Source organism: Pecten maximus, chromosome 1 (assembly GCF_902652985.1).
Source record: "Pecten maximus chromosome 1, xPecMax1.1, whole genome shotgun sequence".
In the NCBI taxonomy this organism is placed as follows: Eukaryota; Metazoa; Mollusca; class Bivalvia; order Pectinida; family Pectinidae; genus Pecten; species Pecten maximus.
Window position 1 is genome coordinate 34798876 of NC_047015.1, and position 15129 is coordinate 34814004.

At 34.8% G+C, this 15129-nt stretch overlaps 2 protein-coding genes across 2 annotated transcripts; one reads left to right on the plus strand and one right to left on the minus strand.

Annotated features, from left to right (window-relative positions):
- Positions 1–471: 471 nt before the first annotated feature.
- On the minus strand, positions 472–6674 carry LOC117331628 (phenazine biosynthesis-like domain-containing protein). Its single transcript, XM_033890462.1, has 9 exons — positions 6512–6674; positions 6028–6130; positions 5709–5807; positions 5082–5191; positions 4400–4429; positions 3156–3244; positions 2729–2916; positions 2279–2341; positions 472–2164 (listed from the first exon to the last, which is right to left on the minus strand). Exons 1-9 carry the CDS (start codon positions 6608–6610, stop codon positions 1989–1991), a joined length of 957 nt encoding a protein of 318 aa, XP_033746353.1. The 5' UTR covers positions 6611–6674; the 3' UTR covers positions 472–1988.
- A 1810-nt stretch (positions 6675–8484) lies between these two features.
- On the plus strand, positions 8485–13243 carry LOC117331639 (inter-alpha-trypsin inhibitor heavy chain H4-like). Its single transcript, XM_033890471.1, has one exon. It carries the CDS (start codon positions 8511–8513, stop codon positions 10482–10484), a length of 1974 nt encoding a protein of 657 aa, XP_033746362.1. The 5' UTR covers positions 8485–8510; the 3' UTR covers positions 10485–13243.
- Positions 13244–15129: the final 1886 nt, after the last annotated feature.

The following is a 15129-nucleotide window of genomic DNA, read 5'->3' on the forward strand; positions in this document are numbered from 1 at the left end:
ACTTAACGGTTCCAACATGGCCACCTGAAAGCCATGGTTACCATATCAGTACCGTTTAATTTGCACAATTACAGACCAATAGGATACCTTCGAATATGTAGAAAAATTAAAAGAAAAAAAAAAATAAACAATGCTTCTGATGAATAGCGACATTTTGATAAATCCCATGTGTGATTTATGTTGTTCAGTCTATTCCGAAGTATGTATAGCTTACAGTTTTTCACTAAGGCGAGTGTTGCTGTATTGATTAATAGTGTTACCATGTGCCGAAGTTTTAGGTTACAGTTTAGTAATGGCGATAGGTTGACATTAGTGTCTGTGACACCTGTTCCTATTTACAATATCGTCTTGTTTATTGTATGTTTATTGAATATATTTGAAATGAAAAATAAAAGTAGTAAGTATATTCTGTGAACTCGTTACCTCATCATGGCTTAGTTGCATTCAAAGAACGATAACTCGAGTTAAAAGTGTAAAAAATATATATTTTATTTAGTGTTAGTCAGCACTGATCATTACTGCTAACAACACTCATTCATAATTATTGGTCAAACAAATGATCGTTCTCTACACACCACTGTAAATCAATATACCTTTAGTGAAAATAATTACCCGAAAGACATTTTTCTCATATAATTAAAAAAAAAAGTAATACTAATAAAAAGTTAGTAATATCTTGAATATTATGCATATACATATATACAAAATGTACAAACGTCATATTATACATAATTATATACAAAATGTACAAAGGCCATATTATACATATATACAAAATGTACAAAGGCCATATAATACACAAGACTCGGAAGTAGACATTATTCTGAATCCTTTCTTCTCAACACTCAACATGGAATGTTAATGAAAAACTAGTGTAACAACAATAAAGTGTATCGTCAATACTTATAGACATTTTTAATAATATTTGTGTATACATCTTTCAACATAATTACTGTGAACACACCACATATCACTGAATACTCTTTGGCCTTCTTATGACAAAATACAAGATTCGCGTATGCAGCCATTGGAGATATACCGCGGGTTCTCGCTCAAGGTGAACACTTTTCTTATACAGATCATAGTGGTATTAAGGAAAAACCTGATATAGCGTTTTTAAAATAATTAAAAAATGTATGCCTCTGATAATCAATTCTTACATTACTTCGTAAAAAATATAAAAGATTTATTTTGAAGTGAAAATTAATAAGTTGTGCCATTTTAGTTAAAATTTCAACTGAACACCCGTAATAGTCTTACTAATCTGTTAACGATTATTTTGATTCCTTCAATGTTAAATAAAAGTATTATTATATACAAATCTCAGAATGTATGCCCCTGACAATAAAGTACAGGAACTTTATAACATTTGTGTAACATTTAAAAATATAAATGTGGAAAAACAACAACAAAAAACAACTCAAAAATGATGCAGCTAAGGATATTTGAAAACTCATTTGTACAGGTAAACTTGCCTTCCAGAAGTCTAGTCTTGAGCAGTCGTTAACTGCTAAGGGGACGTAGCCAATAGTATCCCCTAGGAATTTTGTTAAGTGGTTAGTGATGCTGAATTGGCAAATCCCGATTCCATGTCGGAGATGGTTGGTGATGCCTCTATACCCGATGCATGTGTTCAAAAACAACGATTTTGTCATTTTCATAAGAAATTAGTCATCCTTGATACTCGAGAAGTTTTGCTCACTTTTTCTTTCTGCACCCTCTGGAATATGCCAAGGCCTAATCGAAGGCGCAGTCACTGCTACCTAAGGACGATTCTTTGGATATCCTGGTGTACAGGAATCTGGGATATGTTGTCACCAGCTTAGTGATTGCTCAGTTTTTGGCATGGTACCGATCAAATGGCGAGTCTGTGCCTTTGTTTTACCATGACATATTCTAGGGGCTGATGGTATCCCTACAGGGAGTACATTAGGTCACTCATCGTGACCAAAACATTTACCCAGTGAACCAGCTAAACATTAATTTTATCATTCAATGATCCCCTCAGACCACAGATACTTTTTTATTATCCGTAACCAGCAGAAAACTCTTAGATCGTCAGAGAACCCTCGGAGCACGACTGCTGCCTCTCCTGTTAGGTCCACTCTCCCATCGTCCCGGATATGAACAGTGACGTCACCGCCTCGTGCTGAACATTGACGGGCTGAAGGAGACAGAACATGCCCCAGTAAGCTATCGGGATTTAACACATTATAAAAACACACCACTTAACTGATTTATTTACAAACTTAACAGAATTAATAGCAGTTTATCTTACCGTGCATTGTCTTCTTCTCTAAAACCCCCGACCAATAGCCGGCCAGTACAGTGTGGGCGGACCCTGAAATTTAATTTCATAGGTAAACCATCTTAATAGTATCATATATCAGGTTAGTAATTGTGTCTATGGTCTATTTTGAAATATGTGGTGTTGATATTGTATGTTTCAAATGCTAACCAGATGCAGAAATGCTTTTTGTGGGGTTAATCCGCATGAAAGATTTAAAATGAGCATGGCTTCCTGATACTACATGTAGCTAAAAATAAAAGCATGTCTGGATTCCTGAAAACATCTTTAGAATTATTTAGCTTTCTAATTAACAATTAACAGAATTGTGAAATGGTAGTGACGGTGTCGGGTGATACACAACATGCTTTTTTATTTAAACTGTTGATATTTAAAGGTCATGCACCACAATTCCGTTTTCTATTTGGAAACGGTTCCTACCTGTGACCGGGTCTTCCCGTATTCCGTTCCACGGAGCAAAATATCTGGACAGAAAGTCGTATGTATTTTGTTGTTTGTCCGCCTTTCCGTTATCACCTTTCACAGTCACTATGACACCTCGAATTCGTCCTGAAGATTCCACATTTTGAAAATTCGTAATGTCTGGCCGGATGCTCTCCAGGTCATCTCTTAGTAAAGAAAAATGGTGGTAAAAAGAAGCTGTAGTTATGAACCATTTTACAAGGTGTAATTGATAATTGTACGACAAAGAAATTTCTGGTGTAAGAAAATGTGATATTAGAAGCAGGGGTAGCGTTAAACTGGAAATCGGGAGATTGTTTTCGCGACTTAAACAAGAGAAGATGATATGTTGAAGGGTCTGTGTAAATCAAGAGAAGATGATATGTTGAAGGGTCTCCGATCATACCTTGAACAAGTGTCGTTGAGTCTCACTAACAGTTTCTTTGTGTCACTGGAATAATGTACGCTGTCGATCAGTTCCTTCTTGATAACCAACTACAATGAGAAAATAAAGTTCCTCGAGACTCATGAGACTCGCATCGCATATGTGATTCCGGTGTTAATACTTTACCATTAAAACGGCTATATACAGTGTATTATAATACTTTTATCTCTGCAATGTTTTTTTTTTTATTGTTGTTTCATTTTTGTTTCCTCTTCTTTTTAGAAAACTTATTACCGTTGATTGATAACCCTGTTTATACTGGTCAGTTACCAAGGAGTACAGTTCCTATGGCAATTACTTTTTTTTGAGAAAAAAATGATGCATGTTCATCTCTACATGGTGGCTACTATCACTTTGTAATTTCACTGAAACTAACCCACTAGTTTAGGTTAAGTTGACCTGACAAAACTTTTGATAAAAAAATCCTGTATATTACTACTCTGGTCATAAGGCAACCATTTTTTATTTTATTTTTGCATGGCTGTCCTGGCAACAAAGCCTATGCAGTAATGTTCGTCATTCCTTAATTCCCTTATGTACCAAATTTGGTCGAAATCGGACACTCCCATCAGAGGCCAGCATTTGCCTTAGCATGGTTGTCATGGCAACAAATCCTATATAGTGCTGTTCGGCATATCCTAATACCCTCATATTTCAAATTTGGTTAAAATCAGACAATATCTAAATTTAAACCAATCAGAGACCCAGATCGTGTTGCCATGGGGATAGTTGTATCAAAAACCCTAACTAATATGCCAAGTTATATGCTTTGTTCATTTACAACGTTCGACCAAAGATTATTAAAATCGGCCAAACGACTAGGGAGGGAATGTAATAATCTCTTAACCTTTAATCAGGCGGATATCACCAAACATTTTCCCTTTAATAATCACGGTAAATAATAACAGAATCAAGGTATATTACAGGACGGACTGTAATATACAAAGAAGGTAATGAAATATGTTTGTGTTAACATTATAACCTAGACAATACCATAAGATATGATATTCGTTTTCACACGCAAACACTTCTAATGCTGTGCATCAATTCCTTTTCATTCACAATTAACCGAGTGCAGCAGAAGAGCATTTGATTTAAATTGCACGTGCACGGTATATTTGAAATGAAAAGAAAACTAGGCAACTCAGATTTTATATTATAAATTTTGGACTTCAAGGCAGATATGAATAAGTATATTTACTCACATTTAATAACTTTTCGACACTTTCAAAATTCTGGAATGAAAAAAAAAGAAAGAAAATATAACATGATACCTCAACCACACAACTGTCAAAAACAGCACCATGTTGATTCAGCAGCTGACAATAATTACACACAAATGTGTACAGTTGTTTTGTGAAAGACAAGTAGAATAATCTGGAGCCTCCTCCACAATGAAGCCCTGTTACTGAAAGCCGTCAGGAACAGGTGGTGTTAGGTTCCTGTTTCTATAAACAGTTTAACAACAATCTGTTACAGATGTCTACATGATAAAACTTTTATTAATCTTATCAACAAAACGCCACTTGACTTCCTTAATCCGGGCAAAGACAGCCGTAATACAGGCGTTTTCTAATGTTAAATAAGAAACAGGCGTTTATCAAGGTATATTTTACATTGAACTGCGGATGGACGGTATTCAAATGTATACTCTATCGAACCTAGTTTGTTAACTGACGTTTGGACCGTTTTTATCCCCTTTTGACAAAATGTAGAATGGAAACACTGTGATACAAATAATGAAGTAAGGAACCCTTATCGATCATGGCTCATCATAACATGACATTATATATGAAATTTCAAATGAATACTAGCATATCAAACTAGTTTTTAATTATATATTCATGGTGATCCCACGTCCCTGTCTCTGGACTATTTATAACTTACCTCCAGTTGTGGAGTGTTGAGAGGGAAATTCATGGTGATCCCACGTCCCTGTCTCTGGACTACCAGGTCACCACTGAGAGTCTGGAACGTTACCTTAGGCGACGGATTGTCTACAAACCACAATAATGATTTAAAACGATATTCAATTTAACTTAAACATATATCTGGCCAGTAGCAGACTCTGGTGTTGTCACAATCACTTTTTATTATTATATCTGTTTGTCAGAGTACAAATATTTGATATGTATTATCAGAGACCTATATACTAGTATATAGGTCTCTGGTATTATCCATTACGGTGTACTTATACAATTATAGTCTTTTGATGAGTGAGATACGTGGTTTTATTAACGTAAGAAAATATATCTACAGAGGACGAAGTCACGTTAGCTACTACTAAAAACAAATACAATGTACAAGCATTACCTAAAAGATCATAATATCCGAATCATTTTTTTCCCGTCGTTCTATTGTGCTATATCAAAGTGACCTAAAACACATAGTTCAAACAGAGACGTATATACCTGATATACAAGTCTCTGGTTCAAACATTTTTATTTCGAAAAGTTCAACGTAGGAGAAAAGTTAAAAATTGCCCCAGGCAGACAAGATGACCTAGATACTCACCACAGACAAAAAATATGACGGCTGCAGAAGCCATGGTAGCGTGACCGCATAAAGGCACCTCATTGGTCGGCGTGAACCATCTCAAACCAAACCTGTCTCCTTGATTAGATGACCAGAGAAAGCAAAAAAAAAAATGAAGGAAAAAACTTATGACCAACCTATTGTAACAAACAAAAGCTAGCACTTAGAATATTTGCATGAACATACGATGCATATTCTGTAGAATATCTATAAATTATACGCATAACAATGTTTATTTAAATTCATAAATATATATTTAGTTAAGAAGCCTTCACGAAGAAAAAGTTAATAATCTCACCATGTTCAAAGTCACAATCGCCACCGTCAACTCCCTGAATGTAAGCCGTTTCTGATAAATTCATTTCGGCAGCTATTTTCTGCATATCGTCCTCAGACAACGACTGTTAAAGTTCAAATCACTAAAGTTAATAAACTTATAAATAAATGAACACTATTATAACCTATTCTTTCAAACATAAATTACAAATAAGTACCATACACAATGTTCAGAATTTACAGTGAAATTTCTCTAATATGACATATAAATATTTTGAGATATTGTCGAATATCCTGGCATGTTTAAGCATCGCCAACATGTGCTGGAAGATTCAACATTAACGTGTAACTTAATCTTTGCATGTCTCCTGCTACCTCCCTCCATCCCTCAAACTAACAAACAGATGTTCCGTGTTTCCATTCGCTTTCCGTTACAACACTTAGTGTAACCATCCCCAGGTAACCGTGCTGAGGATACGATAGGTGTTAAAACCGCCTTTACTTGCCTGTTTCAGCAGACATATGGCAGCAGGATTGCCATGAAATGGTCTGTCTGTGAATGCATCCACAATGTATAGAGGTACAGATGGCTTTAACGATGACATTTTCCTTTCTTATTCATGCAAGGCACTCTATGATAAAAGGCAGTTTCCGACCCAGCCATCGGTGAATATATTCCGGAATTTAATGTTTTAATTGAAATTTAGTGTATGGACTATCTCGATTGTCTTTTAAGCTATCGTAACTTGTTGATTGTTTTTTTAAGCTATCGTAACTTGTTGATTGTTTTTTTTAAGCTATCGTAACTTATTGGTGGTCAGTATTGTTGTACGTGTTGTAAACTTCTCTATGAACGGCATTCCTACCTAAACCAGTGCGGCATCAGGTTATCGACTACGTTAACCTGGTGTTATGGTATCGTGAAAAGGTGTCACTCGTTAAATCATGGAGCGACATTTCTAGTTTCCACTTGATAATTATTATTTATTTGTTACTCCATATTTATTATCATTTGGTTGTTATCATTTATTTATTATTTGATAATTATAAGAAAACGTGGTAATTAAGGCTGTCCGGCATAATAGACGACTGAAACTCAACTGAACATGCATCAGTCGCCTCTCTTGATAATAACACATTTATCGATGTTTAACATTTTACTGAACAGATGTTGCATGCTTGATAAGCAATGACTAACAAGGAATAACAAATGAATATAAAAGCTGATTTTTTTTTAGAAATAGCTTTCAGATTAAATACTCGACGGTACTCAACAACAGAACCGCATGTATTTGAATAGAATCGCCGATATGAAATATCAATCATGATATAATTGATATAATAATTAAATATTATAATATGATGCTTAAGTATCATTAATATAATACATATATATAATTAGTATTACATGGCGTCCGGGTACTCCTGTTTCCTACCACAGTAAGACCCTAGCTCGGCTTCTGTCCGGGCCAACAAGAGTGATTAATAAAAGTTTATATGACACGATTCGCAATTTTTGTAAAATAAATAAAGTTTACAAATAACGTATAACAAATAGTAACAAATACATGCCAACAAATTAGTGATAGCTAAAAATATCCCCCAGCATTTTTACAGATCGTCGAATTTGTACTTTGTACATTGTGCACACAATATGGGTATTCCGTATGACTTCCAAACATGCGGTTTTGACATTTACACTCTGACCTCAATTAATATTAAGAGAGAAAAAAATGTTTCTGTTATTCTAAAGCAATTTTGGAATAAATAAGTAAAAAATAAATAAATAAATAAATTATTTGATGAAAAACTGTATAATATCATTTTATCTAGTAATGAATTTCATCATTTGAATCAAGTGGCTAGAACCAATTAGAAATGTTATCTTCTCATGAAGAGGTGTATAATTAATTGATACTGACAATACATTTGATCACTTTCAACATCGTCTTCAATCCAACCAAAACTAACTGTCAAAGACAAAAGAGCACATAGGGCGCAGTTAGTCTAAATAAATCATTATATTCGCTCCAAACTCCCAAGTTTCCAGTTTAATATAAACAAATCGTGAATAAGCTCATTTTTTTTGCTGTTTTGACTTACATTGATACAATTACTTCAATTAAACATTAATAATCAATACACTTCTTTAATAAATAATTACATATATCCTAGAAAAGAGACTTTAATGAAGATGACTGTGCTTTACATTTAAAATGTATACTGCTACTCTATAAATCCCACATTTCAGGGTCAAATTTTCTACCAACTTAATGTTATAGATTAATTAGCCTGATTCCCCTTATAATGCCTCATGTTTCTATTTGGAATCTCTGTAACTTTATTACTTTATCTTAACGGCAACTCCAGAGGTTATTGAAAACAAAATATGGCGGTAAAACAGTCTTTCAGTCAGCAGACACATCCAGTCGATAAGTAATCTGTTGTGAGTGGATAAACATTTACGGGTTACTAAAATAGAACTCGAACAAACACGCGATATTGATGTGTTTACTTCCTGTTTTTCCTGGAAGGAGAGAACGTACGTATACAATGTATCTGTTAATTGGTGTGGCCATGTCGATACTGACATGCACGTGTGTTGCTAACGATATAGTGAAAAACCCTTCCATAAAGACGCTTGTTTTGGAATCGAACGTATATTCCCGATTCGCTAATGTGTACATCACAAGCAGAGTTGAAAATAATGCAAATGAAAGTAGAACAGCAATGTTTTCAATCCAAGTACCCACGGAAGCTTTCATTACAAGTTTTTCGATGCAAAGTGAAGGCCGTATTCTCCATGGCGTGGTGAAAGAGAAGAAAGAAGCCGACGAGGCTTACGAGGCGGCCCGTGATGACGGACAGACAGCTGGGCGAGTGTCGGAAGCTGCCCCACCTCCTGGACGTGCGATGAAGAACTTCGTCGTTTATATGAACGTGGCAGCAAACTCTGAAGCTATGTTCAAGCTCTCGTATCAAGAACTCATCAAAAAAGCTTTGGGGGAGTATACACAAAACATACACATAGAACCCAATCAAGTTGTTGAAAATCTCACTGTTGTTGCCTCGCTTCAAGAACCCCAGGGTATTGAAATGTTTTCGTACACTCTTCCAGGTTCCAAAGTGTACTCGTCAAGCTCTACTGCCTCACTAAATACTGTAGTACACGCATCCGAAACCAAGAGAGAGCTTGTTTACATCCCTTCGATGGAGGCACAGTTAACTTCCTCTGGTGAACATGTTGGGTTGAAAGGAGATATTACTTTAAGGTATACTTTGACACCCCCAGTAACGAACGGAGGGACACTAATTGTCAACAATGGCTCGTTTGTTCATTATTTTTCGCCAGTTGGCTTACCGGATATGAGCAAAACAGTGATATTTGTCATTGATGTAAGTGGTTCCATGAATGGGGACAAAATTAGTCAAGTAAAGGTGGCTATGTACTCGATATTGATGCGACTTGGAGAAAAAGACTCTTTCAACATCATCATATTCAATGGTTATGTGAACCGGTGGAAACAATCGGGCCCAGTTTTGGTGACTAATGAGCACATATCTTCTGCCAAGTCGTATGTTAGTAGATTGGAAGCAGGAGGCAGTACCAACATCAACGACGCTCTATTGTCTGGAGTTGGCGATCTCAACGACGCATCGAGAAGTACAGGGAATCTAGTTGTCTTCCTCACGGATGGCGTTCAAACTGCTGGCGAACAGAACAAAGACGCTATATTGAGAAACGTCCAAAGGTTAAATAATGACGGTTTAGTTTCAATTTTATGCCTGGGATTTGGGAGAGGAGTGAATTTTGAATTTCTGAGAAAAATCTCACTTCAAAATAATGGATTTGCTTATAAAATTTACGAGGAAGAAGATGCGAGTGAACAACTGGATGATTTTTACAGAGGAATACAATCCGTGATACTGAGGTATGTAGAGTTCCAATATCCTAATGAACTTGTAATAGCAGAAGACCTTACACAGACTACGTTTGCTAATTTCTTCAACGGGTCCGAAATAGTTGTAGCGGGAAACATTCAACCGGAAGCTGACATCACATCAACTCCTTTGACTGCGTCGATCGTTGCTGTTGGTGTGGACCAAGACATGACCTTTCATTCTACCGCCGAACCCGAGACGGGAGAGACTCTACAATTCGGACGAAGACTTTGGGCGTATCAGAAAATAAAAGACTATCTAGATCTTGCCCTGAAGTCAGAGGAGGAAGAGGACAGAGAAAGATACGAACAAAAAGCACTGACACTGTCTCTAAGGTACAGCTTTGTGACGCGTCTGACGTCAATGGTTGTCACGGAGACGGTCAATGCAGGATATAGTCAGACCAGCAATGATATTTTAAGTAGAGGGGCAATGTTTGCAGACACAATTACTAACACAGGCACGCGCTCATCAATGGCAGTACTGTGTGCCGTTATCACAGTTCTTTTACATTTCGTTCGATCTCATTTTCTTTGATTTTATTTTCTGACCACAATATATATGAACGTGATGACACATAACCTATTGAATTTCGCAAAAGTTCCCTGACTTGCATAGTTCTTCGGTGGTATGTTTCCAGTGGAAGACATTGCGTACTGACGTCCAAGAATGAAATTATTGATGAATCCTTTTACTCAATTCCAGCAATTTTCTCAAACATTTTCTAGACCAACAGAACGGTCCCGTGACTACGTGAAATTTATGTTACATATGAAACGGTTCAGAGCATATTTGATCATAAGTTCCCAAAAAGGAAAACGGTTATTAAGATAATATGTTGGCATGTACACAACAAAAGCCTAGTTGAATTTGTTTGTTCTATCTCAAGTCCATGTCACCCCAGGTTTTCGACTGTAGTATTAAAATGTATATGGTATAATAACTTCCCACCGACAATATAATGTTTTGGAACGTAACTCGAATATGGGGTTTCTGTGTGGTTGTCTATTTATATGTAACATGTTAAATACAGACTTTTTGACGATTATTATTTTTATCAAGTGATATTAATCTTTTGTCTTTCATTGTTTATCATACTTTTTAAATCATGTTTTATAGTCTGTAATGTATGAAATGTATATAGAAGTCTAGAATTCTTAACCCTTTTGACATATCCGATATTTTGTATTTAGTTTTTGCTTTTTCTTTCTTGTTTGTTTGTTTTTGGTAACGGTTCTTCATAAATATGCGCAGATGATTGTTTTAACTTTAGTTTTAGTTATATTGTTTTTTCTTCATGTAGAAATATATTAAGACATATATCAAAAGTATCAAAAATACTATCGTGTATACACTAATTAGAACGACTATACTGTAATTTTCAAGAATTTTTTAATGGAAAGACTGTATCGCTAAATGTTATAAAACAAGACGAAATCGCCGATTAACGCGTATAAGTTCATTACAGTTATAGTTGCCTGAAACGGACGTACGTGTAGATGCAATCATGCTACCAAGAAAATTTACATTTCTTTATCAAAACATTCCTTGTAAAGATAAATATACCATGAAAGGTAATAAGTGAAATGGAGGCATGTGATATGGTTTTCCCTGTATGATTAACCAAGGTCTCTTTTTACACGGAAAAGTTGTCTAATATTTGTTTGGTCATTGTGTTTTGTTTAAGTAGTGATAGGACCAGTGACTTGAATTGTCTAATATTTGTTTGGTCATTGTGTTTTGTAGTAGCGATTTGACCAGTGACTTGAATTGTCTAATATTTGTTTGGTCATTGTGTTTTGTTTAGTTGCGATATGACTAGTGACTTGAATTGTCTAATATTTGTTTGGTCATTGTGTTTTGTAGTAGCGATATGACCACTGACTTGATTTGTCTAATATTTGTTTGGTCATTGTGTTTTGTTTAAGTAGTGATATGACCAGTGACTTGAATTGTCTAATATTTGTTTGGTCATTGTGTTTTGTAGTAGCGATATGACCACTGACTTGATTTGTCTAATATTTGTTTGGTCATTGTGTTTTGTAGTAGCGATATGACCAGTGACGTGAATTGTCTAATATTTGTTTTGTCATTGTGTTTTTGTAGTAGCGATATGACCACTGACTTGAGTTGTCTAATATTTGTTTGGTCATTGTGTTTTGTAGTAGCGATATGACCAGTGACGTGAATTGTCTAATATTTGTTTGATCATTGTGTTTTGTTTAGTAGTGATATGACCACTGACTTGAATTGTCTTATATTTGTTTGGTCATTGTGTTTTGTAGTAGTGAAATGACCACTGACTTGAATTGTCTAATATTTGTTTGGTCATTGTGTTTTGTAGTAGCGATATGACCACTGACTTGAATTGTCTAATATTTGTTTGGTCATTGTGTTTTGTTTAGTAGTGATATGACCAGTGACTTGAATTGTCTAATATTTGTTTGTTCATTGTGTTTTATTGTTGAGTAGAGATACGACAAGTTATTTGGATAACTGATTTTTTTTTTTTTTTTTGGATTTTTTTTTTACTATATTGCGTTGAAGGGTAGATTGGTGTATCGTTTAATATTTGAAAAAAAAAACCCACATCTAACGCATTGTATCTGTTATGATTACCCGTCCAAGGAATTTATCATAACGTTCTTGGCACCTTATATATGTATTAAATTATGATAGGAATGGTCTGCTGCGTTCTTAGAATATGACATCAGTATAGATATATACCTTTCATTTATATTTTGTCGTTGAATTAACATATGATATATCCACAAACAGATGATTGTTTTAAATACAATGACCTACAATCTTCCTATTTAATGTGAATTTATTGTTCAGATAAGAAATCCGATAATATTTTTTTGTGATTTTTTTTATGCCTGTGATATTTCACAATAGTTGTCTATCATGTAGTACATCATAGAGTATATAATTTACAATACATCATCTATACTTTTTTGTATATGTAAATGATGTGTTGTTTGTGATCCCCTGTAAGTGCCATATTGTTATTACTTTTGTAATATAAACTATTGAAATCAAACAAATTACTGAAAACCGTATTCCATGTTTTTCTTCAGTAAGGCTAGGCATACACACGTGGCTACATTTAAAATAAAATGAGGTTGTTATTAATGCTTTTCACCAACTGTTCTATTTAAATTTATTATTATTTTCATTCTTATTATCATTACAAGCTAACCGGTATTAAGTATACATATATTGATGTATTTAACATGCTACCGTATCTATATTCCTTGTTCTTTGAAGAATAAAAAACAATCTTAATAAGCTAGCATTGGGTTTTATTTGATTTGATTTTTTTTTTATCTAGGGAAGGCAGTCTTTCTTTGATAAAGCACTAGATGAAGTCTGAGTGCATACAACCCAACAGAACTAAGAAGTAATATGCATAAAGTGTTTTTCTATTTATAGTAATATTATCTTTGACCTTTAACATCCAAACCTGAAGCTACATGTATATAGAATTCCAAGCAAGCAAATACTTTCTTTAGTTACAGCGACCGTGGCCACTAGGCCTCATAAGTTTTCCAATCAAGCCGGCACAAGACAGAACTTGATAAAGTGTTTTAAGTTCAATCAGCTCAGCAGAATTCAAAATATATTGTACATCAGACAAAGTGACATTTGCCTTTGACCTGCGCGCCTGAAAGAGTATTTAAGGCATTGTGCAGCAACAAAACAAGATTCCCTTTGGGCTCGTATCAATCACCTGCTTGTCTGGACCTCATGACTATTGAGAAAAAGAGTGTATAAACATTTAAATATTTAAACGCCTGTGTACGTCAAGGTCGTTCATTTAAACAAACAAAGGTTTTCGTATGTTTGGCCCCTGTGATCTTTAATGAAGGAAAATGCCATTCATTCAAGCAAACATGGTAGCTTTTCTGGCGGGTGATTTGGGTTGAAAATAGACAGACAGACAAAGACCTTTTTACTTTAGGGCACCATATCTCATTATTTGGGACCGTAACTACAAAAATGTTCATTTGAATGATAGAATCCCCCATCTGGGTCCCATTCCTACCCCTTGGGAGCCAACAGAGTGCTACGAGAGAAAATCAAATCTCCCAAACACCATTTAGTCTAGCCAAGTAATACTTCAGACCAAGTTTGAAAACATCGTGATCTTTAAGTTAGCCGTACAGAATAAGAACAACTTAACAGGGATGTTGTTTAGACTATTTGCCCTTTTTGGCCCCTCCCTCCCACCGAAGAGGAGTTATGTCTTCTATCATAAACAATAAGATTAATAACCACAAGAAAAAACTTTGAGTCATGTCACCTTAAAAATGAAAGGGACATAATTATTGATGTGGCAATGCAATTTTGAGCTAATGAAAAATAATAAAAGTCATGGGTCAGATGGGTTTACAACAAATGTTTTGGAGAAAATTGGGGGAATTACTAAGGTTAATCGATTTAGGTTATCAAGCAGGACATTTTTTTATAACACAGAGACAGGGAATAATAACTGTTTGTCCTGCTAAAGTTAAAGTTTACAAAACAATATCAAACTATTACATCTGCATCTACTACAAAAACTGGTCCAATCCTCGAGCTCTGTTTGCTCCAAAATAGTATGATATAAAATACCAAACAATCTAAATTGCTGTAAAATCTTGGCATATCCCTCGATAAAATGATCAGCTCTTTATTATAAACTGAAACTTTTAACATATATTTCATATATTTTAGAATTAAAACATTATTTTGTGAGTAAAGATAAGCGAGAACTACGCCTTTAACAACTACAAATGACTAACCCATCTTTTTAAAGATCATCTGACACTTCTGGAAAAATCTTTAAAAAGGAAACACGCGCTCGGCAGATTGGAAAAATGACCAGAAGGGAAGCACCGGGACTCCACTAACAAGTAATACTAATATACTAAACAAGAGCACCAAAATAATGTACGGAATTTTACAATATTTTTTCGTTCTCTTAAACATGGAGTACATTTGTCCTCTAGATGCAACATCTACATCATTAAACCATTCTGAATAAATTGGTTCTTAAGTCTCTAGCTTAAGATTAAACGTTGAATTATCTTTAGTTGATGTACAAGTTTCCTGTGAATTCCATACAAAGTTCAAACCAGTATCCAAAATAAATTTTCACATAATATATCCATTTAAAACTCGTGTTTCCATTTTCATG